General features: G+C 47.5%; 6 protein-coding genes across 7 annotated transcripts; 4 read left to right on the top strand and 2 right to left on the bottom strand.

Annotated features, from left to right (window-relative positions):
- Positions 1 to 3,718: 3,718 nt before the first annotated feature.
- On the top strand, positions 3,719 to 4,907 carry COX6A1 (cytochrome c oxidase subunit 6A1). Its single transcript, XM_088532228.1, has 3 exons — positions 3,719 to 3,858; positions 4,011 to 4,150; positions 4,654 to 4,907. The coding sequence occupies exons 1-3, from the start codon at positions 3,759 to 3,761 to the stop codon at positions 4,738 to 4,740; spliced, it is 327 nt and encodes a 108-aa protein (XP_088388354.1). The 5' UTR covers positions 3,719 to 3,758; the 3' UTR covers positions 4,741 to 4,907.
- Positions 4,908 to 7,686: 2,779 nt separating this feature from the next.
- TRIAP1 (TP53 regulated inhibitor of apoptosis 1) lies at positions 7,687 to 8,159 on the bottom strand. Its single transcript, XM_088532226.1, has 2 exons — positions 7,905 to 8,159; positions 7,687 to 7,772 (listed from the first exon to the last, which is right to left on the bottom strand). Exons 1-2 carry the CDS (start codon positions 8,049 to 8,051, stop codon positions 7,689 to 7,691), a joined length of 231 nt encoding a protein of 76 aa, XP_088388352.1. The 5' UTR covers positions 8,052 to 8,159; the 3' UTR covers positions 7,687 to 7,688.
- On the top strand, positions 8,156 to 9,997 carry GATC (glutamyl-tRNA amidotransferase subunit C). The gene is made up of 4 exons (XM_088532270.1): positions 8,156 to 8,245; positions 8,559 to 8,725; positions 9,454 to 9,557; positions 9,923 to 9,997. Exons 1-4 carry the CDS (start codon positions 8,156 to 8,158, stop codon positions 9,976 to 9,978), a joined length of 417 nt encoding a protein of 138 aa, XP_088388396.1. The 3' UTR covers positions 9,979 to 9,997.
- Positions 9,998 to 14,640: 4,643 nt separating this feature from the next.
- On the top strand, positions 14,641 to 16,545 carry LOC104581121 (dynein light chain 1, cytoplasmic). Its single transcript, XM_010228685.2, has 3 exons — positions 14,641 to 14,669; positions 14,839 to 14,976; positions 16,166 to 16,545. Exons 2-3 carry the CDS (start codon positions 14,845 to 14,847, stop codon positions 16,301 to 16,303), a joined length of 270 nt encoding a protein of 89 aa, XP_010226987.1. The 5' UTR covers positions 14,641 to 14,669; positions 14,839 to 14,844; the 3' UTR covers positions 16,304 to 16,545.
- A 1,070-nt stretch (positions 16,546 to 17,615) lies between these two features.
- COQ5 (coenzyme Q5, methyltransferase) lies at positions 17,616 to 23,861 on the bottom strand. The gene is made up of 7 exons (XM_010228701.2): positions 23,711 to 23,861; positions 23,234 to 23,383; positions 22,461 to 22,685; positions 19,897 to 20,003; positions 18,367 to 18,455; positions 18,053 to 18,164; positions 17,616 to 17,931 (listed from the first exon to the last, which is right to left on the bottom strand). The coding sequence occupies exons 1-7, from the start codon at positions 23,859 to 23,861 to the stop codon at positions 17,830 to 17,832; spliced, it is 936 nt and encodes a 311-aa protein (XP_010227003.2). The 3' UTR covers positions 17,616 to 17,829.
- Positions 23,862 to 24,886: 1,025 nt separating this feature from the next.
- On the top strand, positions 24,887 to 26,625 carry LOC104581122 (dynein light chain 1, cytoplasmic). 2 transcript variants are annotated; one of them, XM_088532423.1, is made up of 3 exons: positions 24,887 to 25,038; positions 25,678 to 25,815; positions 26,312 to 26,625. In XM_088532423.1, exons 2-3 carry the CDS (start codon positions 25,684 to 25,686, stop codon positions 26,447 to 26,449), a joined length of 270 nt encoding a protein of 89 aa, XP_088388549.1. In that variant the 5' UTR covers positions 24,887 to 25,038; positions 25,678 to 25,683; the 3' UTR covers positions 26,450 to 26,625. The 2 variants fall into 2 exon arrangements, with proteins under 2 accessions (XP_088388549.1, XP_010226988.2); XM_010228686.2 differs by lacking the exon at positions 24,887 to 25,038 and having other exon boundaries at positions 25,672 to 25,815.
- The last annotated feature ends 531 nt before the right edge of the window (positions 26,626 to 27,156 follow it).

Genomic DNA, 27,156 nt, shown 5'->3' with positions numbered 1-27,156 from the left:
CTGAGCTGTGCCTGGTGATGGATTTATCTGCAAACTCCATGTGTAATCCTAGGACTAGCTGTAGCAATAGAAGAATAATGTCTGTATACCTCCACCTGCACATCCTAACACACAGTACAACACGGTGTGCACACAAACACACAACCCCACCGTGAATGTGTGCATCCACATATACACACGGAGTTCAGACCTGTCATTCAGAAAGACCCAAAAGCAGAGTCAGCGTTGCCCGCACCACAGGGCACACACACCCCACCATGTGCATACACACACATCGTTTATGTCACAACCCCTGCTGTTATGCACACTTGCAACCAACCACACACAAACATGTCCCCTGCACTACTCATCCTTCCTGTTCATAGGGACATGCACTGCACACACAAGAAAACACCCACTGTTCACACACACAGTATTCTGGCACACTGTTGACACTGCACATACATACTGCACTGGGACAAAAGCATCTTTGCCAAAAAGCCAGCCCACCTTGTGAGGACAACTTTAAAGCAAGAACAAGGGGGAAGCAAATGAGAACCCACAGATAAGAAATGCTGGACAGTGTTGACAAACGTGCGTGGGAGGATGTGGACAAAAGGGATGCTAAAAACAACCACCCCCCTCAAAGCTATGCACACATGTTAAAAAGTGCACAGAAGACAGCCAGGTGAAGGAAACTCATACTCTTTGAGGGAAAGCAGATCTGGGCTCCTCTCTTGAGGGACCTGTATATGAATATATATAACTGGGGAACAAACAGGAGGAATTTAAGGTCTGTGTGCACCAGCAAGGCTATGATCCCATTGGGATCACAGACACATGGTGCGATAGTTCAAAAAAAAAAAAAAAGATTGGCTGGGAAAGGAAGGAGCAGGAATTGCCCTTTATGTGAGAGTGAAAGAGCAGCAGGTATGCATGGAGCTTTGCCAGGGACCAATGATGATCCAGCCGGGAGCTTATGAATTAGGACTAGAGGGCAGAGCAAATACTGGCAACAGTATGGTGGATGTCTGTTACATCCTGGCTGGGAAGAAGCAGCAGATGATTCCTTCTTCGGACAACTGATAGTATGTTAAGAACAGAATGTGATACTTGTGGGCTTTCTCTAAAGAATTAGGCTTATTTATACCACCTAAGGCCTTTATGATGAGGAGTTCCAATTCCTGTTCCAAATCCAAGTAGTGCTTACATACAGATACACACATACCTCCTGGTTGTGCAGAACACACTCTGAAAATGCAGCTCTGGATGTCTTTTTGCCTTGATTTCTTCTGGCAGGGAATGGCTGTTCAAATCAAAACAAAACAAAAGTACTCAGCAATCTCTGTATTTTAGACTAACAGAAAAGAGCTTCAGAAAGACTGAAGGACACTGAATAGTTGGTTAATAAAATGTCAGAGGACATTCATTTCAGATAAGTAAACATCTGGGGGAGAAAAATCCAAGATCTTAACTTTACCTGCACAGTGACAGTCTATGACCTGTTGGTCAAGGAGACTCAAAAAACACAAAAGAGATGTCCATGAAAGCACAAGATCTTTGCTCAGCAGAGGTCAAAAGAAGCAAAGCAAATGTAATTGAAAAAAAGGAAGATAAAGTCCAAAAAACGAAATCCATTAAAGCATTAAGCCCTCTCATGGATTCATCATGTGCTTTTAGCCCATATATTGTGTGCACCTCTCAAAGAACAAATACAGCAAAGGCTCTGTAAGTCCTGTTACTTCTGCTTGAGAAAGTTGTCAGGACACAGCCTGCTGGAAGAATACTCTTAGGGAAAACAACAACAACAACACCCCAGTATATATGGCTCTGTATACCATATAGTAAGTATGTACTTCCTAGACAGCTGCTATCCAACACTATCCAGAGAGTACCAGCCTGAAACAACCTCTCCTTGTGCCTGGTCTGTAAAGCTGCTGGAGTAATTGCATTTACCACCTCTGTATCCATTGCAAAAGCATCTAAGAATGCCAGGTTAGTTAACTATATTTGAGCTATGCCAGGTAACACACCTGGAAATGTTTGCTGGCATTAAAGAGCTGCAGTTGTTTGGAAGCTCTTAAAGAAGATACCAGGAGGAGTCACAAAGCTCTTGGAAGAACACAGTGTTTCTCACGGGTATCACACTTACTCTTGCAATCAGTCTGCTAATAAGTAATTTACATGACCTTTGGTCAAAAGCCTCACTTTACTGACTACTAGCAAAGTTAGTGCTTTTGTGCTGGGGGTACCATGTCCTAAACAATGAAGCTTTGCCTCTGAATATATTGGGAAGCTGGCAGAACCCTGGCATTGAAGACTCTCCTGGATACCAATTAAATAACCAAATCCCAGCACCTCCAACTTGCAGCAAGTCAAATCAAAAAGATTGCTGACTCCAGCACTGCAATTTAGTTATCTGAGAGGGGTGGAAACATGTCTGTGCCTCTTTTCCTGAGGTATGTGGACAATCTGCCTCACCTTCTGATCTGCCCATTTTTGTCAGCGTCTCTTCATTCTCACCGGCAGGTAAAGAAGTACCTGGGCCTGGAGAGCCTGCAATACAGCCACCTCATCGATATCATTAGCGCAGTCCCTGTTCATGTAATCTGGCACTGAGAAGAGGTTCAGGGAGAGGAGCGCTGCAAGCTCTTGAGAGTTCAGGGACATCAGTGGAAACCTTGGTTTGATGCACCTCCCGTTTATGCATCATGCTTGGATGTAGATAGGATAGACTTTGCTTAATGGCACAAACAGTGTTTGGATGCTTGGACGCAGGTAGGAAACGACAGAAGCTCTCGGGCACTTGCCCGGTGACCGTTCCAAAAAGATGTGTTTTTTTTGTAGGTCCTGTGTTATATCTGCAAGAAACATGTGCTTTTTTTCTGGATATCTGAGGCATCTGACATGTCTCTGACAACCTCTTCTTTTATGTCATTATATCAAGGATGTGCAATGAATTGCACTGTAGTGATCTGCTTGTTCCTCAGCCTGACAGTGACGGGTGCTCTAGTAGTAGCAATAGTCATTGAGGATCATTTCAGGAGGTCAAAAAAACTCCCTACCTGGCCCCTACCTGATGCTCTAGAAGGATGTGGGTCCCAGAGCTCCTCCAAGAGAGCAAGTAGACACTGGCACATGTCCGAGAATGTCTCCCAGATGTCATCAGTAGTTTGTGTGTGGGGAACTGGCTCCCACCCTCCATCTCCAGCAATTATGCTGAGACCTGAGGGTCTTGGCGGACAAGACACAAAATACGATCCAGCAGCATTCCCCGGCAGCCAAAGGGGCCAAAAGCATCTGGGGCTGCATGAGCAGGAGCACAGCCAGGAGCTCAGAGGGAATGATGATCCCTCTCTAGTCAGCACTCATCGGACACCACATACAGAACACTGCGCCCAGCTTTGAGTCCCTCGAAAGACGCTGGTAACTGGGAGCGCACGGAAGCCCGCAGGGTCCCCCCGCGCTCGTAGGACGCGGGGGGCTCAGAACGTCCCCAGGGCCCGCGGGGCTCCACGACGCCCCTCGCGTGACGCCCCTCGCGTGACCCCCGCGCTCCGCCCCGCGCGGCCAACGCGGCCGCGGCCCGAGCCCCGCCCTCCGTGACGTCACGGGACTAGCAGTCCCCGCCCACCCGCCCGCCCCGGCGCGGCGCCTGCGCAGCAGCGCCGCCCCGCTCCGCCGCTCAAGGTCAGGCGGGAGGGCTGCTGCGCACGCGCGGCGACGCCTCTTTCGCCCCCCGCCTTCCGGTTCCGCTGGGCGCCGCGGAGGCCGAGGCGATGGCGGCGCTCGGGGGGCTCCCGCGGCGGCTGCTCGGCTCCGCCCCGCGCTTCTCGCCGCGCCGCCACATGTCGGCCGCGGCCCACGAGGGCGGCGGAGGTAACGCGGTGCCCGTCGCGGCGGGGGGCGCGGGCCGAGGCACTGATGCCCTTGGAGGGGACGCCCTCTGCGGCGGCCGCGGGGGCTGGGGGGCAGCCCCGGGGAAGCTGCCGCCGGCGCGTGCCGGTAACGCCGTGTGTCCCTGCCTGCAGCGCGGCTGTGGAGACTCCTGACCTTCGTGGTGGCCCTTCCCGGCGTGGGCGTGTGCATGCTCAACTGCTACCTGAAAGGGAAGCACGAGCACGAGCGGCCCGAGTTCATCCCGTACGCGCACCTGCGCCTCAGAACCAAGGTACGTGTGCGGCGCGGGGCGCTGCAACCTCAGTAGAACCGGCATCCCGCTCCGAGATGGCAATGGGGGCTCTCCCAGCTGAGCTGGATAACCCTTTGCCTGTGCAGATCCAAACTAGCCTTTTACTTCCACCATTTTCTGCTCGTGTGTCGCTGAAAATGCTTCAGGCACAGAGATGCTTTACTTAATAAAGGTGTAAAAGCTAGTAGAGCCTATCCCAGATTCTCAAAACAAGAAGCCTGACTCTATTGATCTCTGATATCCAGGCACTGATCTTGCTGCATACTGAACCGTTATCTCTAGCTAACAGAGACCGTTTTCTGCCTCTCATGCTGTACAACCTGGAGAGCAGTTATTAGCTTGCTTAATTCAGGGGCCTCCCCAGCTGTCTCATGTCCAAGTCTGTTTCCTGTTGCAAGAATTAATTTCTTGAGCTGTAGCAGATCTGGAGATCTGAGCAGATCCATGAGCTGCCATTCTTATTTTCTTTCTTCTTTCAACAGCCTTTTCCCTGGGGCGATGGGAACAAAACTCTTTTCCACAATCCGCGTGTTAATGCTCTCCCAACTGGTTACGAAGATGAAAACTAAGCCCTTGACCACAGCCCAGACTGTGGCTCTTCCTGCATTTGGAGCAGAGTGTTCTCTGGGAACCATCATTTAAGAAAATCTGTTTTCCTTCTACTATCACATTGGATAGTTTTACGACCTGTCATGTACTTGTGTAGAGGTCCTTCAAATAAAAACTTCTAACTTAATCAGAATCTGCCTTTGTTTTTGTTAGTCTAAGAATCTGTATGAGTTTATTCTACTTCAAAGGGTGAGACTTCCCCCGAGGCAGCGTGCAGTAACGGAGGGGTTTGAGTGACTCCCTGTCAGTCACAGTTGCTGCTGTACCTGGTAACGCTGACATTAGTGACGTGTTCATCCTAAATATGGAAGTGAATAACGCCTGCTATGTGGTCTGATCATCCAACACACAGCTCACGTTATCAGCTTTAGGGTAGTATTCTGGATTAAAATTCAGTGTATACTGAAGCACACGTGTAATCAGCTATTGCAATAAACAAATATTATTAACACTGTCAACAGTATTAATGTCTTACCCAGGTTGTCCTGAAACAGGAGGTGGCAGCAGTCAAGGTGTGTAACTGAGCTTTGTGCATTTCACAATATTAATCCTGTGCCACGTGCTCTAGGTGACCCTGGGTGTGCTGGAGGGTTGGACTAGATGAGCTTTAGAGGTCCCTTCCAACCTTAAGCATTCTATGATTCTGTGATCTTCAGCTAGTAAACTACAAGCAGTGCAGGTAAGTTACAGCTCTGCTCTTCCTAAAGCCGTGGTTTAACTGTACAAAAATGCCAAGTAACACTAAATTTATTCCTATATGGAAATGATTATAGTAAAATGAAGTGCATGTGTTGTTTCTTTAAAAAGGGGAGTTTCACACTTGATAGTCCCCAACACACTGCTTAGAATATAGAATAATGAAGAATATTTAATAGAATGTTCTCCTAGAATATTTCCCAGGGCTTGTCTAGAGAAAACTACTTTTATTTATACCTCAGTGACACAGCCAATTTTGAGTGTTACAGAACAAGCTGTTAAGCTCTACATTCAATCACTGTTCTGCGTCCTGAGCAACCTGACTAATGCACCCGAGAGGGGAGCGTGGTTGAACTGCACCACGGAGCAGACTGCACTTGAGCTGCTCTGTTTAGGCCATCACGGCTGAGCCGGGGAACAAAGGCCCCAACGTGTGGCAGTTCCTGAGCTCTAGGCCACTGCAGTCATGACTTAGGACACGCGGCGCAGACAGGCCAAGCACTGTATTTGAGAACCACAACTGAAACATTTTTCTGGGCGATTTTTGGTTTGTTTTAAAGCAAAAGCTGTGAACCATTGAACTACACTTCTACTACTACAGGTAGTCCTTAAGAAGCTGGGTAAAGCTCTTTTTTTCTTCTTCTTTTCCTCCCCTCCAAGAGAATTAAAAAGCTGATCTCTCTCTTTTATCCTTACCCTAGATTTTTTTTTTCTCTTTCACCTGTATTGATGTGCTAAGAGGGGGCAATTTTAGCCCACCTCTGTTTGAGGTTCAGTGGCAATCACCTGGCCACAAGGCTCTGAGAGTCCATGGAGGAGCCCACACCTCTTCCAAAGACCTCTTCCAAAAAACACCCTTTTCCTAGTTTCTGCAAGGACAAAGCTCTGCCATTGAATATCTTGGGACAGAACCATTTGAAAAAAAAAAAAAAAAAAAAAAAAAGATGTGGAGAGAAGAAAAAGGTATTTCCTAATGATGTTTTCATAATCACATGAGGAAATACCCATCACCAGGAACCCTCTGTTCTCTCCTGGGAGAAGCCCCCTTAGCCCTTCTACTGCCATTCAAAGGAAGAGGATTTCAGACCACCACTTTAGGAACTGCCCCCCAAGCCAGTGTCATCATCAGGCTGCACAAAGGAGTTAATGCACGAAGACCACATTCAGCTGGGACACCCATGAGTTCACCACCCATCTCGCCCTCTCAGCAGTCCCTGTCACTACAAAACAACTTCACCTGTGTTTCTGCAGTTTACAAGCCAGCACATGAGAACAAAGAGGTAATAACCTTAGTTCTCAATAGCTCAGGAATACACATGGGTCAGGAGCAGCTTTTTGAGTAATGAGGTTGCCCCAGGAGCCACCCAGGCTTCAAGCCAACGCTGCCCTCGTTCAGTATCGCTTCCACCTGCCTCGAGCAAAAATCTGATGATTGCGGCCAGTGCAGGGCTTTGTGGAAGAGCACGAAGGACCACAGCCAGCTCTGCCCTGTTTCACTGCGGAGAGAGACAACACCAAAGAGAGAATTCAAGTTGCGGATTGTTTCAGTGCTGTAGAAAAGGCTGGGGAAGACCCTCCTCACTCAGCTTCTTTTGCAGGCTCCCTCTGCCTCCCTTAGAGGCTCTGCTGGACAACTTTGACCAGAACAAAATACAGGCCAGTTATATTTATTTTAGAAAAGTTATTGCATGACCAGCATTAAGTACTTTTGTAATACCTCTCGCACTGACACAAAACTACAGAAGAGCCCCTCAGCATTCCAGATTGTGTCACACTCCTTTCTCCAAAATTCAGCAGCACAGAGGTGAGACAAAGTAACCCAATTGCATTTGTATGCTTTTTAAACAATTTCAAGCATTATATGAATGAGCAAGAGACAATCAGCTATGGATCAACTCATCCCATCCTCATCAGTGTTCTCCCATCCCAGAGCACATTCCCATAGGAAGTTAGTTAAAAAGAGTTTTCCCGCAGTTAGAGGCTGAACCACCAACAACATTAATTGCAAAGGAAGCAGCAATCACCATACGATCCTTTCTTTTTTTTTTTTCTTTTTTTTTTTTCTCCCCCCTTTCGTTCGTTCTTTTCCCTGTGCGCAGCGGGGAGCACCTGCTTCCTAAGCAGATACCCAGAGAGGGCAGCCCAGGCGAGGCCCCTTTGCCGTCGTGTCCGGCTGTCCCCCTGAGGGCCCCGTGAGTGTCCCCGTGCTGCGTCAGGAGGAGCTCTCCGCTTTGCCTTTGCTGGGGCCCATGAACTCCAGGCCCTCGATGGGGATGTCCTTCTCCTTGATCGCTTTCTGTGGAGGAGGAGAAGAGAGCGAGACACCTTTATGAGGGAAAGCGCGCGGGTTTTAGCCCCGAGCCTGACCCACGAGCGGCTAGGGACGGCTTTGCGCGGCGGGAGGAGGGTGCGGAGCGGCGGCGCGCACCTGCACGCAGAGCTGGTAGCGGCGGAAGAGCTGCCCGCAGGGGTCCGCGGCGCGCTCGCCCTTGAGGAAGCTCTCGGCGAACCAGCGGTTGAAGCACTGGTCGTACTCGCGCTTCAGCTCCGTGCAGGCCTCGCCCACGCTGTTCATGGCGGCGGCCGCGCCGTGACGCGCTTCCCGCGCGCGCCGGAAGCGCCGCCGCGGCGGGACGGGAGGCGCCGGGCCGGGCCGGGCCGCGGCCGCTTCCGGCGGCGATGTGGGGGGTGCGCGCACTGCGCACGGGGCTGCGCGCGGGGCTGCGCACGGGGCTGCGCGCGGCGCACGACGCGCGGCGGCCCCCGCAGGTACGGCGGCCCGCGAGGCTCACACTGCCGGGGAGGCGCCGCGGGGCCGGGGAGGGGAGAGAGGAGGAGGAGAGGGAGGAAGGACGGGTCCCATGGGAATCGTTTTCCCCTCCAGGAAGCAATAAACGAAAGCCAGACCTGCCTATTTCCTAAATAAATGATAAAAATTCACCCTCTAACACAGCAAAGGCAGATGTAGAAACCCGTTGCACGGCCGAGGACTTTGTGACGGTCCCAGCCCGTGCTCATCTTGGTCCATTTCCCACCCCCACGTCCCCGCAGCATCCCTGCAAGGTGCGTGTCCCTCCCGCAGGAGCAGGTCCCGGCAGCCGTGCTGGAACACCTGGAGCGCCTGGCGCTGGTTGACTTCCGCGATGCGGAGGGCGTGCAGCGGCTGCGGGAGGCCGTGCGTTTCGCCGAGCGGCTGCACGAGGTGGACACGGAGGGAGTAGAACCCATGGACTCCGTGCTCGAGGACAGGTAAGGAACCACTGGCACTGGCCTACGTGTAACCATTTGCTTCAAAAAACTGACTTCCAGAAACATTTGTCCCCTTTGCTTATAGACGGGCTTTACTGAGGCAACACATGGAAGAAAGACATCAGACTAGCGCTCGCAAGCTTACTGTGTTAGCGTGGCAAGGATGCACTCCGATTCCATAGCATACGGAATGGGACTGTTCATCGCAAAGGAGCTGCACACACTATTGCCCAAACTTGTCAGTGGCACTCCAAGTACTTGCCCTACTGCTAGCTTGGCGCTGGAAACAACTTTGGGGACCCTCCACACGTTGCACAGGGCTTGGTTAGCTCTGCTTGTCATCAAGTTGTGCTGCCAGCAATCTTACACGCAAAGTCTTCAGACACCCTCGTCTTGGTGTGAGCAGCTCCAAGTTAAAGCTACCACCAAGTCGAGGGGCTTAGGGCGTTTTTTAAGGTTTCAGTGTAGTTGTAGTGACTGTTTAGGTGCCTTCAAGGCTCGACAGAGTAAGCTTTAAACAGGAACAGGGCTGGAACTGATTTCTCATTTGCCAGTGGGCCTCAAGAACTTCTTAACATGTCAGGAGCTTATTGAATAGAAACATGAGATGGTAGCTGAGATGTAAAAAACAAATCCATATTGCTTGCGTGCAACCTCCATGCCAGCCTTTACATCTCTATGCTCTGTAGGCATAGTTTAAAGAAAGGCCACTACTCTCTGTTCTTCAGGTGTCTGTATCTTAGAGAAGATGATGTTACCGAAGGCAACTGCACAAAAGAGCTGCTGAAAAATGCCAGAGAGAAAATAGAGGAATATTTTGTAGCCCCACCAGGTACTGCTTTGTTTATTACAAAAAAAAAATCTTAATTTTGCTTGAATTAACTATGGCAGGATACATTGCTCAGGTTGAGTTCATTCTCAGAAATATTTGGCAGTAATAAGGATGTACTAAAATAAGAAAATAATACCTGTGGCTGTCTGTGAAGATAGACTTAATTCTATTTGTCCAAAAGGAAAACAGAAGTTTTTCTTAGTCTAAAGATAGCAAACAGGTTGACCTATTCAAAAAGATAATTTACAGAAGTCACACAAAGCTTACTTGTTGAGGGCATGCAAGTTACAAACTGTTAGGCTGTACTGCCCAGAAGGTAACTTACAGCTGGTCTCACACGGTTATTTTTTCTTGTTTCCTATCAGGTAACATCCCTTTACCAAAGTTAGAAGAGAGAGAGACTTTTGAGCAGCAATCTTAATGAAAGCCAAGAGCCAAAATGTCATTTTCAATATTTTATTTTGGAAAATAAAGGTTTATGCAGCCATAACTGAAATACCATGGTGAATATTTTGATCAAAAGAACACTACTTGGACCAGTAAATTTTGTGCTTTCCTTCTGCAAAATATCTTGCTATCGAAATATGTTCAGTGTTTATGAAGCTGAAAGGCAGCATGAAATCTAGGCAGGTATCCTTTGGGCTTTTATTTATTAAAGTGTGTCCATGTTAATCTTTAACATGCTGAATGGCTTAAAATCTTTTAAATAAAACGTTAAGCGTGACAATTAAAATAAAACTTCAAACACTCTTTTGTTTTCTTGACAAACAAAGAATAAAACCCAAATATTTGCATTATATCCTTACCAGCAGCTCTCTGCCAGCACAAATGAGGAACGACCAACCTATGCCTAGGGCATAAATATCCAGCCTGAGATTGCTATAAAGTTGGCAGTTGCTCTGTTCACATTCTGGTCGTAAATGTCTACAGAGAGGGACTTTACAAAACATTTGCCAAGTAATACTGAGAAGTATCTTGTCAGCAATCACCTACCTGAGCAACTACCAGATAGGAAAATGGGAACTTTCTTTTGATACTGCTCTAACAAAAATGGAAATGATGTCAGCCTAGCCAGAGGTCTAAGGGCTGGAATCTACCCATTAGGCCTTTAACCGCTGATGAAAAGTATCTACAAAAAACTAGAACCATCCGTGATACTAAGGAGAGGCCAAACTCTCAGCAACCATTACATGCCAGTGGTAGCTCCAGTTCTGTAAGGAAACTCCCAAGCAGGCATCCTCAGCAATCAGCTCCCAGGCAGGATGTTTGATAGGGAAAGCTCAACCACAGTAAGAAAATGGATGCAAAGCAGCAGCACAACTCCAAGAAAAACACAGAACAAAAAAGGAACAAATCGCATGGCTTACCAGCTCAGAAGCGGAGAGAGCACCACAGGAAGAGGTTCCGTGTTGGGAAAATGGGAAGCACCACTACAGTACACAATGCAACAGTCACTGTCTCATCCTGGCTGACAATCCTGAAGTTGGGTCACGGAATCTCCATCAGCTGGAGGCACAAGGAGGGAGCCAAGATCCATTTAGAGAAACCAGAGACCTGCTGGAAAGAGAATACACAAGCCACAGCAGGAGCTGTCCAGACCTCCTGCTTCCAGGCTATAAAAAGCACAGTAAACCTCTGTGACAAATAGAGTTTTCTTCCTGGTCCATGCCCCCTCCAAACATATATTTGAAAAATCAAAATTATTTATTCTAATAATAACTTCATGCACTGGAAGCAATCAAGAGTCACAATGGAATTTTCTTTAGAAATGTGGGAATAGATCCTTCTCTTAATGTAATGGGATACTACCAATTACCACTCCCGAGATTCTGCTTTTATGGCTCTTGCGAGCAGGGCTCCTCCATGACAGGACATGCACACTCTGTGCCCTGCAGGGCAGAAACTCACCTCGTGAGCTTGGAGCTTGATGTCATCCACTTTACAGAACACTGTATGTGTTCTATGTCTTTATAAAGAAAGGTCATCGCTGCCATTCTGTATACAGCCACTGCAGATACTCCCATCTTTCCATACTTGTGCATAATAAACTTCAGCAGCGTCAAATGTGCCGTCCTTCTAGTCCCACCAGCTGCCTGACAGAGGAAGTCCCAAGCAAGGCCATAATCCTAACCGTTTCTCCCATAACTGTTCTTCCACATCTCTGCAAACAGCAGGTAATGCAAATTAGAGGTTAACATCTCAGAAGGTCACCAAGTACATTAGAAATAGCCTCATTTGAAAAGCACTGAAAATAAACGCTTGAAGAGTTTCAGTAGTAACAGTGCTGGGTCAAGCCATTAGTGGCTTGCTCATAATGCTCTGTGTGCACAAGCTGCTTTGAAAAGCTCCCTTGTAAGCCCTTTTGCACCACTTGTTTCATGGAAAACCTGGGATGAGTGAAAAGGGCTTCAGCTGCCTTTCCTGTTATTTGCCAATGAGATGAGCCTACAACACAGGGCCTCTTTGAAGGGTATTGAATCAGACTCTGTATTTAATCCCACCAATCCAAACCTGTGAAGTTATAATACAATATTACTGTTGAAATCTCAGACTTTTCAAAATTTTACAAACTTTTACAAATATACAAGCCTTTCTTAATGGACACGTAGGATTCATGTATAAAGCACAGTGAGGGAAGACTGCAAGTCAGCAAGCACACCCTGTGACAAACACGCTAGCAGAGCATTCCCAGTGTGAGAAATCCCCCCTTGCTTCTATCTGTTCTTTAACCATCAGAGAGAACAGCGGTAGTGATATTTACCCACAAAGCAAGAGGAATTTGACTTTGCGCTGCACTGCCTTGGGAGCTGCTAGCCCAGGGTGTCATCAGGGAACTATGTAAACAACGGTCAGGCCAGCAATTTGCTCAAAAATAATCCCACGTTGCCAGAGCACGAGCGAGCTGCTGCTGCTGGCATCCCCTTAACACTTCTTCCCCACAGGTTGGACCACACTAAATTAATTAAAAAAACACATTTCCTTAATGAAGGGTTTTGATGCAACTTTGCCACTGAATTACAGTGCTGACTCAGACACCTGTAAACCCCAAACTAAATCTTGGGAAAGGCCAGATAGGCTGCTTGGGGCAGGGCTCTACATGAGGCTCCAGGCCACCTTGGTGTATATCTAACATGCAAGCAAGCAACTTGAAAAATGTGATCTTTACTGTGCTCTGCTAGTCTGTGACTTGGAAACCCAGGCAAACAAACAGATATAGCTAAGGAACTGCATCATAAAATCAACAATGTGACCCTTGTGCATGCTCAAAGGCATACATGCTCATTTTAGCAAGGGGAAAAAACCCTACTTGCAAATTGATCCTATCCACAGCAAGGCAAATAATGTGTATTTGTGACATAGCTCATCTTCCCCCAGTGATTAGGAGTTCTAACAAAAGAAAAAAAGATGTTATTTGTTAAAAAAGTCAGATTCTGAGATTACGTAAGTGTGTGCAGTTACCCTGGAGACTGCAGGGATAGCTTCCCTTCTGCCTGCTGACAGTTCCCAATATCACAGCTACATGTGACATTTGCTTAGATGCCCTAGCATATATAGATGTCAGCTTTACAAATAAAATCTTCATTTGGGGATTAAAAAAAAAACTTGTTTTATTACCAACAAAGATTATTTTATCTTTGATAAATAATAATAAATGCTGAAAAAATGATGCATTAGACATAGCTGTACAGTATTCACTCAGCACAAAAGGCGAGCACTGGTGCAAAGGGTTTATGGTCCCCTTATGAATCTTATGATACACCTAGGAAGGATCTAATCCTCTCCAGCATCTCCTCTATCCCTGCTATCATCTCCTGTATTTGTTCTGCCCTTCCCCGCAGCTCTGTCCTGAGGAGAATTATACTCGTATGTTCTTGATCAACAAGTAAGGCTTTGATGTTCCTCTTTAAAACCTTGTATCTCATCCACACTGACATTTCTTGCAGTCATCATAAAATCTGTTCGTTCAGCTAATCCGATTTTAATAAATGCACTGTGATTTGCCTGCAGCTATCAAACACAGCCACCTCCTTGGAGGTTCACGGGTGTTTCTAAGATTAATTGGGAGTGCTGGGAAGATTGCTAAACGACTCGTTTTTGTCAACGCAAAACTGTCTCACGATCTCTGCTTCTGCTGCAGATATTACACCCAGGCCTGCTAATTCACTGTGGCCCCAAGACTGTCACAGAACTTTTTCAAGTTACTTGTACACAGGGTTTCACCTGACCTTTCATTCATCTGCGTTAAACTAGGTAGTTGCTTTAATGTCAGAACTTTCAAAGCTGTCCCTAACCCACACTACTGCAGGTGCAATACAAGATAAAGCTGAGAGTTGCATCTCTTTGACTTGTAATGCTAAAACCTGGGAGATAAGGGCAGAAGCTGTTTCAGAGATAGTCTGCAGTGATGCCTTTTTTTTTTTTTTTTTTTTTGAGGGGGAGTATGTTGTACAGAGGTTGCCTCAGAGCTTGCAAAAGACAAAGGCTGCCTGCAGTTATGCTATGAGTGACAGAGCAGGTAAGTAGGTTACTAATATAAAAATATTTGCATGTAAAGTGCAGTGGATGACTACTCTTGGGCTTTTTATTTCCACAGGGAAATTCCACACACATCGACCAATACTTTAAAACCTCTTCCAAGCCACCCTGCACTACCTGCTGTAAGACAAGATGCAGAGTTTTGTTACTCACAGATCCGACTTGTGGAAAACTCCACGGCAATTTTTAAACCGTTACTGAGAGCTGAAGCAGCAAGCGGCCCAGGGAGCGCGAAACCAGCAGAGCAGAGCACTGATAATCCCATAGAGCATCCCGGTCCGTAAGGTCCATGGGCACCATGTGGGAACTCCGGAGAGCTGCAGACGTGGATGATGTCCCAAGGCCGCTGCCCGCCACATCACGTCACTATGGTGACGGCACCAGCGCAATGCATGCCGGGCTGCAAGAAAACGCCGGAGCAAAACGCTGTGAGGGCCCCGGGAAGCGACCAATGAGCGCTCGGAGTGGGGGCGGCGATGACCAGTGGTTGGCGGAGGGAGTGAGGAGGGGCGGGCCCGGGGATGCTCGTAGGCAGGAGCGGGAGCGGCGCTCTCAGTGCGCAGCGCCTGGGGGACGGTGAGGGGCGCGGGAGGCCGACAAGGGAGTGCGGGGCCTGGGTGGCCGTTCGGCGCTGGAGCGGGCTTGTCCCGGGCGGCTGCCCCGAGCCCTGCCGCGCAGCAGGAGCGCAGGGGTGGGTGCGTCCAGCGCGGCTCCGCATCCTGAGGTCCCCTCTTTGCTCCCGCAGGTAGCCATGAGTGACCGAAAGGCCGTGATCAAGAACGCGGACATGTCGGAGGAGATGCAGCAGGACTCGGTGGAGTGCGCCACGCAGGCCCTCGAGAAGTACAACATCGAGAAGGACATCGCAGCTCACATAAAGAAGGTAGATGGCTGTAACTTTCCCTTTCCCCCGCCCTATGAAATGCCTCTGTTCGTCAATAAAAAAGAAATCAAGCAGGGGAAATGTTGCTGGGAAAATAGCTCTAGAGAAACAAGTTCTGGAGATGCTAGATAATCAAGTTGGTCTTCCTGCAGGCTGGTTCTTATGTTCCTTTCCACATCTCTGACATGCACTTTTCTTCCACTTGCCCCTTCTCTATCTTCTATTTCTTCTAAGTCTCTTCCTCTATACCATTACACGGCACAGCTTTCCTTGAGAGAAGACCTTTTCTGTGTAGTTCTTGACTTAAATGTTTTGAATTCTGTCTTAAGGATAACTGAACGATAATTGCCTCTTTTAGGGAGGTGCTGCTCTGCAGTTCCTGGGATACAGAAATAAGTCTGTGTGGGGAGGTTTCTTCCCACACATTGCAAGTCCTGTCTGTGCTGGTGCAGAACAGATGGCTCCCAGCCTGGAGCCTATTTGACTGTCTGGCTGCTGCGTGGAGGCTGAGAAGTTCTGGGGAGCTGCAGATACTTGGCGGGTTTGGCTGGGAGACCCTGCAGAACATGTGCGAGAGGCTGCAAGTGCTACTGTTCAAGGGTCCTCCTTTGAGGGCTGTTCTGTACTACAACATGTAACCAGCGGTTCGGCTCTGCTCACACAACTTGTACACAGGGGTTTATGTGAAACTCGCAGCAGACTCCTGAGGGTGACAGGAGAACATGGTCTTGTTATCTGCTCTGAAGGATATGGCAGAAAATTTTTTCATGAAGTGCTTTCAACATGCTTGCTGCACACAGCTAGTAAAGCCAAAGTAAAGGCTTTATTTGTTTAGGCTTTATTTGGAAGGCTTCTTCAAAGCTAGAACCTGCTCTGAAGCTTTTACTTAAAGAGTTTGAGCTCATTATGTTCTAACTTTTGAAGAAAAGTGACCTTCCTTAATCATAGGTAGGGTTTTATGCCACAGAGCACTTCAGTAAGGAGTTATTTTTTCTTTTTTGTTGTTGCTTTTGTTGTTGACTTAAGCATTAGGTGAGGTAGAGTAAGCCAGTCTTTGTGCTTAAGAGCATATATGGCTTAATTGTCCTTTTCAAAAAGTGATAACTTGTTAAGTGACGTCAGTCACATCAGCCAGAAAATCTTCAGGCAACACTTGCATGCAGTAATACTAAATTGCTGTCTTCTGCAGGAGTTTGACAAGAAATACAACCCCACTTGGCACTGCATCGTGGGGAGGAACTTCGGAAGCTACGTGACCCATGAGACAAAGCACTTCATCTACTTCTACCTCGGCCAAGTCGCTATTCTTCTCTTTAAGTCTGGTTAGAACCACAGACTGTTACTGCAGCTTGCATCTGGACTGCACACTAATTCCAGCCTGCTACCTTCAGCCTTCCTGAGGAAGCAGACCTTGATCTTCAGGTCTTTTGTTGTGTTGTTAAAGAGTCAGGGATTTTTTTCTGTAGCAGTTGGCGTTTTCATTGTGGCTTAAAAAAAGGTGAAAAGGTCTTCCTTGTATTTATTTTCTTTTAAAAAAGAGCTTCTTTGCTAATAAAAATGTTGGAGCAATGCAGTCTTTAAGAATTTTTTTTGTATAAGCATCTACTTTTCTGCCCTATTAGGGCTTTCACCACACTTCTCGGTTGCAAACATAGGAGGAACATACCTCCATTTCTCTCCCTCAAATTCATGGCATCCAAGTCCCAACCTAAATATGTAAGTGCTCAGTCAGGACCTGTAAGAAGAACAGGAGACTTTCCCCTCAGCTTTCCCAGTATTGATAAAGCATTTCAGTACACATCTCTTCCTGTACACTGCAGCTGAACTCCAGAACTTGCACTGGAAGGCAGCTGCTCTTAGATCTCTAAGGAATGGGATTATTAACAACTACCCTAAATAAATAAATAATCTTTCCCTCTCCTCCAGACTTTCAGAACATCCTTTTACGGGCACTATAGCCTAGATAGCTGTGTAAATTCTAGCTTTGTTTTCTTTTTGTCTCAGCGTTTGATAAGGGATGAAGTTGAAGGTATTTTGCCTACCCTTGTATCCTATGACAGATACATCAGGCCTTGAACAAGTTTAAGAACAGAAAGAAACGCATGGTATATGTAAGTAGAGAATATACCTCCACCATTGTCTGAGTTACAGCTCCCCTTTATAGGAGAAAAACATATATCACATCAAAATATAATTTGCTGTCATTCTTCAGAAAAGCTTCCCTTCTGTTCAAAGGGTTAAAATACTAAGTTAAGGGGGATAGAATAGTTCAGAACTGTTTTATTTCACGAATCTTCCCTTTCCCTAGGAAAGAAGTAAAGGAAACACGAAAGTCCCTTAAGGCCAGCATGACAAAGACACTGAGATCAATAAAAATTTAATAAATCCAAGTTACTTTGCACTGCTATGAAACCCCCCTTAGAAGTTCAGTAAAAGAAAAGGAAGCATTCTTGTTTGAAGACTATTTGGAATATATTTTTGTATCCACAACCGGTAAGTGAAGTTGCTACATTCATTAACTTTGCTCAGTTTTAGCAGTGTCTCTTGTACCACTCGTGAAGGGAAATGCCAGTATAAGAAACTGGCCATGGAAGTCACTTCATTCCCAGACTGGAGAGAGGTGGGATGAAAAAGCAGCTGCCCTTCTGAATGTGATTGCTGAGCAAGAATCTTTTGCCTAAGTTCTTCAGCCCAAAGTCCAGGTTCTGAGCTAAATAAAATCATTTCTTCAATCAAAAAAAAAGTCCTCCCAATATCTTCTTCTATCTTGATGGAGCTAAAATTGCTCGTCTTTTAGACTCCTCAGGAAAAAATAAATAAATAAGAGTTCCTGTGCTTTGCTCAAAAGCAGGCTCACAGTTTGAAACCTGAGTGAATAGCAACAATGCCTGATGTCAAATTCTGATAATCCACTTTTAAAAACCCTGCATCTTCTATCATTGCCTTGAACTCCTCCTGAAAAGTAAAGGTTTCAGAACAGAATTACAGCAGCTTGGAAGGACTGTAAGCCAGCTGCCTGCAAAATTGTGTGTAGACTGTCTTGTGTATATGCGATTCCAGAAAAGTGCTGTCTTACCTGAGGGGGGAAACGCCGGATGCTCTCCACAAGATACTGGTAGGACTTCCAGTCACCAGCAATAACCTCACCCAGAACCGGAATAATCTGGAAACTGTATAGATCGTAGAGCCTGCCCAGATACACATTGAGCACGTATTAATACAAGCAAGTTTAAAAACAAACATCTACAGTGCAAGTTGATCTCTGTGCCACAATGCTATGGAGTCTGAATTTGATTTAAAAGTGCACACTAAGGTGATTTTGAAGCTTGTCCTGGTTCAGTGCATGTGAACACAGTCTTGTCACTTGACACAGAGTCATCATGTTCCTACCTGGAAAGGAGAGGGTTGTTGACTTGACTAAATTCCAGGCAGAGAAATCTCCCTCCTGGTTTCAGCACTCGATAAGCCTCCTGAAGTGCCTGAGACAAAGCAGACTCGAACTCAGCTTGTAAAGCAGCATCTGTTTCTATTAATCACGTCATAAGAAGGCAACTCAGTGATGAATTAAGGGGAGGAGAGAAAATACAGAGAATTTCAGAGGCAGTCTCCAATATTTACTTGTGGAGAAGCATCATCAGTCCAACTTTGTTACATAAATTTACATAAATACATTTACATCAGGCTTTGACGTTATGAGGCCAGGGATACAATTTTCCTCTCTTTTCCCAGTTGATGAATGTTTGCCAGCTCACCTATTTTAAGTACAAACCAAACCTGAAAAGGAGGTGACTCAGAAGAAACTGAAACTGAAGAACAAGAGCAACATGCGCTATTTTAGTCAAAAGGCAAGATTTTGTTCGACTACAAGATACACAAGCAGATTATAGAAAGAATATCTCTGGGTTTTGGAGGTGTAATGTGCAAAATAAGGGGGAGGGAGAAGGAGAATCATCTTTGGCTATTCTAAGACAAGAAAAAATGGATTTGCAACTATATATATTTTTTTACTTTAGAGGACAGCAGAGCTATATTTAAGAATCTTTGCAAGCTGTACATCTGTTTAGCTTCAAATGTCATGTTCCCAAGGGTAAAACCCAAGCACGCACATATGTGGCTGGAACTCTGGAAAAGGATCAGAGACTTGGAGGTGTGTTCTGCATGAGGCCCACAGGGAGCCATGCTACCAGGCTGCCCTCTCCGATTTCCATGCAGGGGTACAAGAGCTCATATTTAGGACAAATACAGGCAAAGCATCCCAGAACCCACTCCACATTAACAGGAGTTCAAAGATGCACAGACCCAGACCGTCCAAACGCTGCACCCTCAACCAAAGAGCACTGACAAGGTGGGAAGACACTCCTCCAGGACACATACAACCCAGTCTAGCTAGACTGGTGAGCTAACATGAAAGACATCTAGTCGTTCTGGAAGGGCAGCTACTGGGTAGAACAAAGGTACTACCTATCCAAATTAAAACTGTACGAATTCTTCATGGCAATCTCCTCTACAAACTAGCATAAAGACACTGAGCAGAAGTGGGCTGAATGGTAGCAGGAGCTTTGAGACCTGCAGACTGACTGCACAAAGCATGTGTTGATCTGGCAGGAGGTGGATACTAACTGAAGTATGCAGTTCTTTTGCCTTGGGAGGAAATTATGTAGTTTGCCAAGCTGGAAAGACTGGACACAACTAGTGTAAATCTAACTTCTTTTTTATTATGGCAAAGGTGGGGCATTTAATTGCATTTTTTACTCAAGCAAGCTGCAGACTACATACTACTTATTTAGATGTTTCAGGAGTACAAAAGATATTCCCTTATGCAAAGGAGTTTCTCCTTTGCTTCCTCACTTAGAATAAATAAATAAATAACTCATGGGAAATGTAAAACCCTCATGCCTTGGATACCCTACAGCAGCTTACCAAATCAATATGAGTTACATTTCGGATTCCAAAGGCAATTGTGTAAACATCAAACTTCTCATCACCAAAGGGCAGCTCTTCAGCATTCCCAACCACCCAGGACAAACCTGTAATAAAAACACAAGGACATGAAGCTATCTAAAAGACTTTTTAGAACCCAAAATCCTTCAGAAAGGCTAGAATCTCTCTATTCCAAAATGGAATTATTATTAATAAGTGAAATATAAAACTAATACTGCAGTCCTGCTTTTTGGCTGTGGAGAACACACCTTAGTTTCTACCCACAAACCTTTAAGACTCTGTATAACAGTTGTCCTTTAAATAAAGAAAAAAAAATGCACATCAGCCAAAATATTCTGTTGCAGATGTAGGCATGTTGTATTCATGCTGCCTTGGACTGCAGGAAAGAGATTTCAGCTTAGTCTTGCACTGTAGTGGAGAGCAACAGATACTGGCTGCCTTTTAAGTATTTAAGGTATAAAGTTCCAAAAAGACACTCTCTACCCAGAGAGCAACTAGAATAATTATAGTGATTTGTTAATATCTCACTATGCAGTGACAGTCAAAATACGTAGAACACTTCACTAGATCACTTCTGCTGACTAACTAAAATGAAGAGCCATAATCCCTCCATTAGGATTTATCACCATGCAATCCTGTGCAGCTGTGTCGCTCCTCAAGCCCCAAGAGATCAGGGCTGTGCGCTCTCACAGAGCGCAGATGTCCTGGTGAGTTGTACCAAAAAAGAACTGCCCATTTTAGAATTAACAGATCTTAGCGTCACTGCTTTGTTGACTGAAATGCAAAACAAAATGAACTTAAAAAAATGCATTTCAAAGGGTAGTGTTGTAAAGGGGAACAAAGAAGAGCAAAACAAAACAGAAAACCACAGTTGTTGCCAGAACACATTAGAATTTCACTTTTACAAAAATATGCTCACAGTTGAGGACAGTATTGCAAGAAAAGAGGCACACAATATTATTAAAGCAGCAAGGTATTAGTACTATTTTACACCAGAAAGCTTGAGAAGACACATAAGAACTGAGAAACAAGGAAAGGCTTTGAGTGATAGGAGATATGACTCTCAGAACACCACCGTATGTATCACTGCCCAGCAGTTCTGTATGTGGCTAAGTTAAAGGGACTGTCAGTGCCTCAAAAGGTGGCCTGGGGCACTGTTCCTGCTGCAAGAATGCTCAGCCCGTGACCAGACAACAGGCCTGTTTCTTTTGGGCATGCAAAGCCCTTAAGACTTGTCAAATCTAAGTATAAATCAGAAAAACATCCCAAAAGTGAAGCCAATTAAATTACATAAATTTTATTTTACTTTGCTTAAAACTAAATAGCTGTGAGATAGTATCAAGCTTTATTTCACATTCTAAGTTACATCTGAGATGTTCCCAAATCCTGGTGCACAAGAGCTCTGGGCAGGGTTGCAAGCTGCTCCAAGGAGCACAATGCAAACCAGGGCCTTCCCAACTAGACTGTTGTGCCTAAAGCAGAGAGAGAAGCAGGCAATGGCCTGAGGTGGCCTGGCAGCAGAAAGCAGGAGCAGCTGAAAGAACCTGTGCCAGCAGCCTAACCCTCAGCCCCTCCATGCTACTGAGCTGCATGGTGTGTCCTTTAGCCCACAGTATCTAGAGGCAGGGACATCACTTATAGCTGCTTGGAGACCTTACTTGCAAGAATTCACCTTTTCCAAATGCACCTCGTGCCAGGAACGAGCAACAGGCAGCGAATGTTGGACAATTCCCCAGCTGCAACTGGAGCCCAGTTGGGCTGTAGGAGCAGGGTGCAGGGAAAGGACACACAAGGTCTTGTGCCTATGACTGATACAGGCTGCCCAGAGCATTCCTGATGCTGGGACCCAAGCAAACTCCCGCTATACTTTATAATCCCCAAATATTTTCAAAATATCTATAAACAAAAAAAAAGAAGAAAAATGACTATCATACAAACACTGTGCCTCAAGCAGGACTTCTTTCTCTATGTCTTACTTCTTAAAATCAGGCTTTTCAATCAGGATTGGCGTGGTCCCCAACAAATTCTAGATATCACTGAATTAATCCATTGACCTGCAAACTAACATTTAATATAATTCAGTTTCTCCGAGTATTAACAACACATTCTCTAACTGTGGAAAGTCTTACAGGTTCACAATAGACTAGTTCTTGCATTTCTAATTTACTGCTTTCATTCTCAACATACCCATTAAAACACCTTTAGATTAATCATTCCATGGCTAAGCTCTCATCTATTATCTGCCTTAAAGTCAGGTGAGTTTGTACAGACATAAAGAGTAAGTTTTGGCTATTTATCCTATTTGGAAGGACAGCGGACATCAGACCTCACATCCACTTCCATGCCTGCATTCCTGAAGGCTCAAGAACAGCATATTTCTCTCATGCTTATTGGAAAATTTTACCTTGACAAAAAGCACGCTTACAGCTTTGGTATATGGCACTGCTACATCATTTTTACTGTAATGTTGAAGTGATTACCCAATGACTATCAAATGTCAGCTACTTCCATCACAGATGCTACCGAAACAGTGCACGACTTACCTTCAGAGTAGCCAAGACGCTGTGCTTTCTGTCTCCCAACTTTTAACATTTCCTTGTTAATGTCGCAGACCACCACTTGGGAATCCCCAAAAGGCTTAACTGCCTCTTCCTGGTAACTGTCAGCAATTTCTTGCCACGATAAATTCTGATGGTTCTTGAGCTTCCGTCGTAGCTGGCGCTCTCGCACGGAATTAACATAGTTAATAAATCGAAAGGCAATGTCACCTGCATTAATTTTAAAGAAAAGATATAAATTTTGGTAAGCTTTCTGAAATTGTAAGTATTAAGACTCCAAGGAACATGAATCTAGGGCTTTGAATATTAAGCTTGGCTTAAAAATACATATCTTGAAGGTGTCCTATCAAAAGTAAACAGTCTACCACTTCCTACAAATAGAAATAAATTTGCCCATAGCGTATTAGGGCTAGTACTACAATAGCTTCAGAGCCTTCTCTCAACTTTTTCCTGTGAAAATCAGAGATTTTTAAAATTGCTTTAAAAAGAGAAGAACTGAGGCCAAATGTGTTAAATAACCTGCTAAGAAGTCTGAGCAGGTTCAATGGATCAAAATAGTGTTCCTAACTAAAGGTATCCTATTTAACTACTAAAAGACAACACTTTCTTTACTTGTCAAACAAGCTCAAAATTAAATCAATACTAATAAATTAGTTTTTATTATTAACAGATATATACTATGTGTTTTATAATTTGAGAAGCGCTGCTCCACATGACCATAGCATCGTGGTCATGCGAAACTCAGCAAAATCATTTACCTGTCCCTCCAGCAACATCAAGAAGCAGGGTTCCTGGGGAAGGGTTCATTTTATGCAGGAGAACATCCTTCCACAGTCGGTGAATGCCTAGACTCATCGAGTCGTTCATTATGTCGTATTTCTGGGCCACGCTTTCAAACACCTGGTAAACTACGAAGAAAGGACACGAAGATGAGGTGCAATTTGGGGAAGCAGAACCCGCTCCTTCTCGCCTTGGGCAGGTCTGCCACCGTGTGGCACTGACAGAGATCCCTCCAAAAGCCCACTGCTACTTGACAAACGCCTCCTTGGAGAAAAGCAAACTCTTCTCTTAGTCTTCCCGGAGCCCAGGAGAAAGAATCAGGCCCATCAAACGGGCCTGGCGCTGTTCAACCCCAACAGGGCCCCAAACGCACCCAGTCGGCTCCGCGGGGCGCCGGCGCAGCGTCCCCTCCCCCGGGGCGCCGCACGGCTCCGACGCTAGGCGCGGGCGCGCACCTTTCTCCCCCTTCTCCTCCTCCGAAACGGTCTGGAATCCGAAGTGCGTCTCCCTGTTGGCGGCCAGGCCGCGCGCGGGACGGGCGAGCGCGCTCAGGACGCCCCCCCGCCCGCCAAGCAGCGCCCACCACGGGCGCGCCAGGGCCGCCATCTTGCAAAGGTATCACCTTTACCCCGCCGCCAATCAGAGCCGCGGAGCCGGGCGGAGGGGCGGGGCTCCGGAAGGCCACGCCCCCACACCCCCGGGCCGCGCCAGGAGGGGGGCGCGGGCGGCAGCGGAACGAGGGGACGGGAAGGGGCCCCGGGGGGTTCCTGCCGCTCTGGATCTCCGCTCTCGTCGGACTTGGGACTGCACTTTGAAGGTCAGGTGCAGTTAGGTGCACTTAGGTGAAGCATCTCAGGGACAACGAATGCTGGGTTTGTTGAATATATTGTTGCACCACAGAGGAAGCAACCGCCCCTATCTGCCCTCAGAAAATCTAATGCAAATCCAGACCTGAGGCATTCGGTGACTGCCGTAAGCACAAGTGAGGCGTGCAAATCTCTCAAGTCCTCTCGCTGTCAGGAAACCTCTCCAGAGTCTCAATAATTGAAGTATTTGATGCTCTTTTGCTGTCTTAAGTTTTCACTTGGATCTGTAGAGCTGTTAACCTCTAACCTGAAACCCTCCAGTGACAGTCTGTTTTGAGCACATCCATCTGCGCCTGCCTCACACTACATCCACAAAAGGAGATAAAACCGCACCGTTCTCTTTTTTATTATGTTTTCTGCGCCAGGACACCCCGTAACGCTTCAGACCTACATCTACTGGGTGTCGCATAGCTGAAGAACCCGGAGAGCCTCTCTCACGCTGCGCGGGAGCGCGGCTGCAAAGACGCTCCCGACACGCTGCGTCCAGGCGACCTTAGGGGCCCGAGAGCAGCCTGCCCCGCAGTGCTACGGGCCGCGGTCACCGGGGCCACCCGCTCCCGCCAACGCCGCCCGCCCGGGCGGTGCCGCTCCCGTCACAGAGGGGACGGCGCCAGCGCGATGCATGCCGGGCTGCAAGAAAACGCTGCGACAAAATGCTACCAGAACGCCGCGACGCAGCCAATGAGCGCTCGGCAGGGCGGCTGCGCTGACCAATCGCGAGCCGCTCGCGCGCAGGGGGCGGGGCCGAGAGCGTTCGGAGGCGGGTGCGGCGCGCGCGGGTCAGTTAAACCGACGCGGCGGCGGAGCGAGAGGCGCCTGCGAGCTGCGCGTCCGCCCACGCCGAGCCCGCCCCCGCGCCCCGCCCCGCCGCTCCACCTCGCTGCGCACAGGGCTGGTCCTGCAGCACCCCGGGGGCGGTGAGGGAGCTTGGCCGGGGCTGGCGGCAGCGTGGGGGGGCTTGGGTTGGAGCGGGGTCCCGCGAGGGGCGGCCGCGGGGAGCGGGACTCCTCAGAGGTGCTGGGGCCCGGGAAGGCCGAGCTGGAGCAGCGGGGGCCCTCCCCGCCGTGGCCGGTGCTGCTGAGCGCGGGATCCTGAGCGTGGCGGCGGCCCCTGCATGCGGGGTCCCTTCCCCAAAGGCCACGCCGGGGTCCGCGACTGCCGGGGCGGCGCCGTCTTCGAGGCTGCCCGGGATCTCCTCACGTTTCAGTGCTGGAGCCGGTGCGGACTCATCCTGGGGCTGTGCTGGGCGGCTGCGCCCGGCTGCAGGGGGCTCCTCGAGGCGACAGCGTGCGGGGACCCTCCCTGAGCTCTCCTGCCTGCAACAGCAGCTCCCCTAGGATGGGTGCTGTATCTGAAGGACCCCCAAAACGCTGTTCTGGGCTATGCAGGGCTCCAACACCCCACTAGGGATGCAGTGTAGCATGTCCAGGCACAGGCTCCTGGCCCACAGTCAGACAGAGTGGGATATGGCTGAGTATCCAAGTGCACACAGGGATCCCCGTGTGCAGATCAGTGCTCCTGCAACTCAGAGGTCTTGTCGTCTTTGCTGAATGCAGGCAACCATGAGTGACCGAAAGGCTGTCATCAAGAATGCGGACATGTCGGAGGAGATGCAGCAGGATGCTGTGGAATGCGCCACGCAGGCCCTCGAGAAGTACAACATTGAGAAGGACATCGCAGCTCACATAAAGAAGGTAGATGGCTGTTTGAAACATCATGTCCATGAAATCCCTCTGCACATCAAAAAAAAAAATCAAGCAGGGGAAATGTTGCTGGGCAAGTAGCTCTAGAGAAACAAGTTCTGGAGATGCTAGATAATCGAGTTGGTCTTTCTGCAGGCTGGTCCCTAATGTTTCTCTCCCCATCTTTGTCCTGTACTGTTCTTGATCCTTCCTCTTTTCACTCACTCTTCTGTTTAAGTATCTTCTTCCTCCATCTCTTTATCTAGGTGAATAGGAGACTGGCAGCTGACCTGGCCTTGGCTGGAAGAAAACTTGGCACCTCTTTTGAGCTTTCCTCACAGGGAAACCCTGTTTGAGGAAGTGCTTGATGTTCATTTTACTGGGTTTAGTATTAAGCTTTTCTTTGCAGTTCTGGTGAGCTGGGATTTGCAGGAAAAAAGGCATGTTTTCTGCCAATCTCCTGTAATTTTGGAAGAGTTCTTGACTGTTAGTGTCCTCTCTTCCATAGGAATTTGACAGGAAATACAACCCCACTTGGCACTGCATCGTGGGAAGGAACTTTGGAAGCTACGTGACCCATGAGACAAAGCACTTCATCTACTTCTACCTCGGCCAAGTCGCTATTCTTCTCTTTAAGTCTGGTTAGAACCACGGACTGTTACTGAAACTTGCATCTGGTTACAGGACTGTATGCTGACCTTATCACACCCATAACTTCAGCCTTCCTGAGGACGCAGACCTCGGTCTTCAAGGGTAATGTCAGGGATTTTTCTGTAGCAGTTGGTGTTTCATTGTGGCTATAAAGAGGAAAAATACCAAAAAGCTCTTCCTTGTATTTATTTTCTTTCGAAAGCTGCTGTCTTTGCCAGCAGAGCTGTTGAAGAAGTCTGGCCTTTAAGAGTTCTATGGGCATCTGTTGTACCTGGGCATTGCCTGTGCTGTGTAAGCAGTGACAGTGTTTGCTCTTTTCTGTTTCACGTTGGTCTCTCCCCACTGTCTCCCTTTCCCCCATCTCTCCCCACTTCTGCCTCTCTCTCCCCCTTCTCCCTCTCTCCCCCTGCTCTCTCTTTTCCCTTTATCATACACACTCCCTGGCAGACAAATGCCCTGTTGCAAACCTTGAGCTGTTCCTTTTCCTGGTGCTGTCTCTGGGCAAGCCACCTTGGACAATAAAATCCTCAATCTTGCAAGGTGCTGGGTTATTGTTGGGGAGGAGCAGAGTTTCCCCATCCCTTCGCCCACCCGGGGCTGTGAGGGCCGGGGGCTGTCAGGGAGCGGGAAGAGGCCGGGAACGGTGCGTGGCGGAACGTGGAGCCGGGAGGAGGGGCGGGCCCGGAGCGACAGGAACTACCA

Source organism: Tinamus guttatus, unplaced genomic scaffold (genome assembly GCF_059628265.1).
Source record: "Tinamus guttatus ecotype Peru unplaced genomic scaffold, ASM5962826v1 Tinamus_guttatus_pri_ptg000459l, whole genome shotgun sequence".
NCBI classification, from domain to species: Eukaryota; Metazoa; Chordata; class Aves; order Tinamiformes; family Tinamidae; genus Tinamus; species Tinamus guttatus.
This window is presented reverse-complemented; position numbering and strand designations above follow the sequence as displayed.

Bases quoted from the DNA above. Each gene is read 5' to 3' on its own strand.
- COX6A1 (XM_088532228.1), top strand. From the start codon at position 3,759: ATGGCGGCGCTCGGGGGGCTCCCGCGGCGGCTGCTCGGCTCCGCCCCG. The intron at 3,859-4,010 runs GTAACGCGGTGC...CCCTGCCTGCAG, and splicing joins GGCCCACGAGGGCGGCGGAG to CGCGGCTGTGGAGACTCCTG. The intron at 4,151-4,653 runs GTACGTGTGCGG...TTCTTTCAACAG, and splicing joins ACCTGCGCCTCAGAACCAAG to CCTTTTCCCTGGGGCGATGG.
- TRIAP1 (XM_088532226.1), bottom strand. From the start codon at position 8,051: ATGAACAGCGTGGGCGAGGCCTGCACGGAGCTGAAGCGCGAGTACGAC. The intron at 7,773-7,904 runs GTGCGCGCCGCC...CCTCCTCCACAG, and splicing joins GCTACCAGCTCTGCGTGCAG to AAAGCGATCAAGGAGAAGGA.
- GATC (XM_088532270.1), top strand. From the start codon at position 8,156: ATGTGGGGGGTGCGCGCACTGCGCACGGGGCTGCGCGCGGGGCTGCGC. The intron at 8,726-9,453 runs GTAAGGAACCAC...TCTGTTCTTCAG, and splicing joins GACTCCGTGCTCGAGGACAG to GTGTCTGTATCTTAGAGAAG. The intron at 9,558-9,922 runs GTACTGCTTTGT...GTTTCCTATCAG, and splicing joins ATATTTTGTAGCCCCACCAG to GTAACATCCCTTTACCAAAG.
- LOC104581121 (XM_010228685.2), top strand. From the start codon at position 14,845: ATGAGTGACCGAAAGGCCGTGATCAAGAACGCGGACATGTCGGAGGAG. The intron at 14,977-16,165 runs GTAGATGGCTGT...TGTCTTCTGCAG, and splicing joins TCGCAGCTCACATAAAGAAG to GAGTTTGACAAGAAATACAA.
- COQ5 (XM_010228701.2), bottom strand. From the start codon at position 23,861: ATGGCGGCCCTGGCGCGCCCGTGGTGGGCGCTGCTTGGCGGGCGGGGG. The intron at 18,456-19,896 runs GTAAGCTGCTGT...GCTTTGTCTCAG, and splicing joins ATGTAACTCATATTGATTTG to GCACTTCAGGAGGCTTATCG. The intron at 18,165-18,366 runs GTAGGAACATGA...GTATCTGGGCAG, and splicing joins AACAACCCTCTCCTTTCCAG to GCTCTACGATCTATACAGTT.
- LOC104581122 (XM_010228686.2), top strand. From the start codon at position 25,672: ATGCAGGCAACCATGAGTGACCGAAAGGCTGTCATCAAGAATGCGGAC. The intron at 25,816-26,311 runs GTAGATGGCTGT...TCTCTTCCATAG, and splicing joins TCGCAGCTCACATAAAGAAG to GAATTTGACAGGAAATACAA.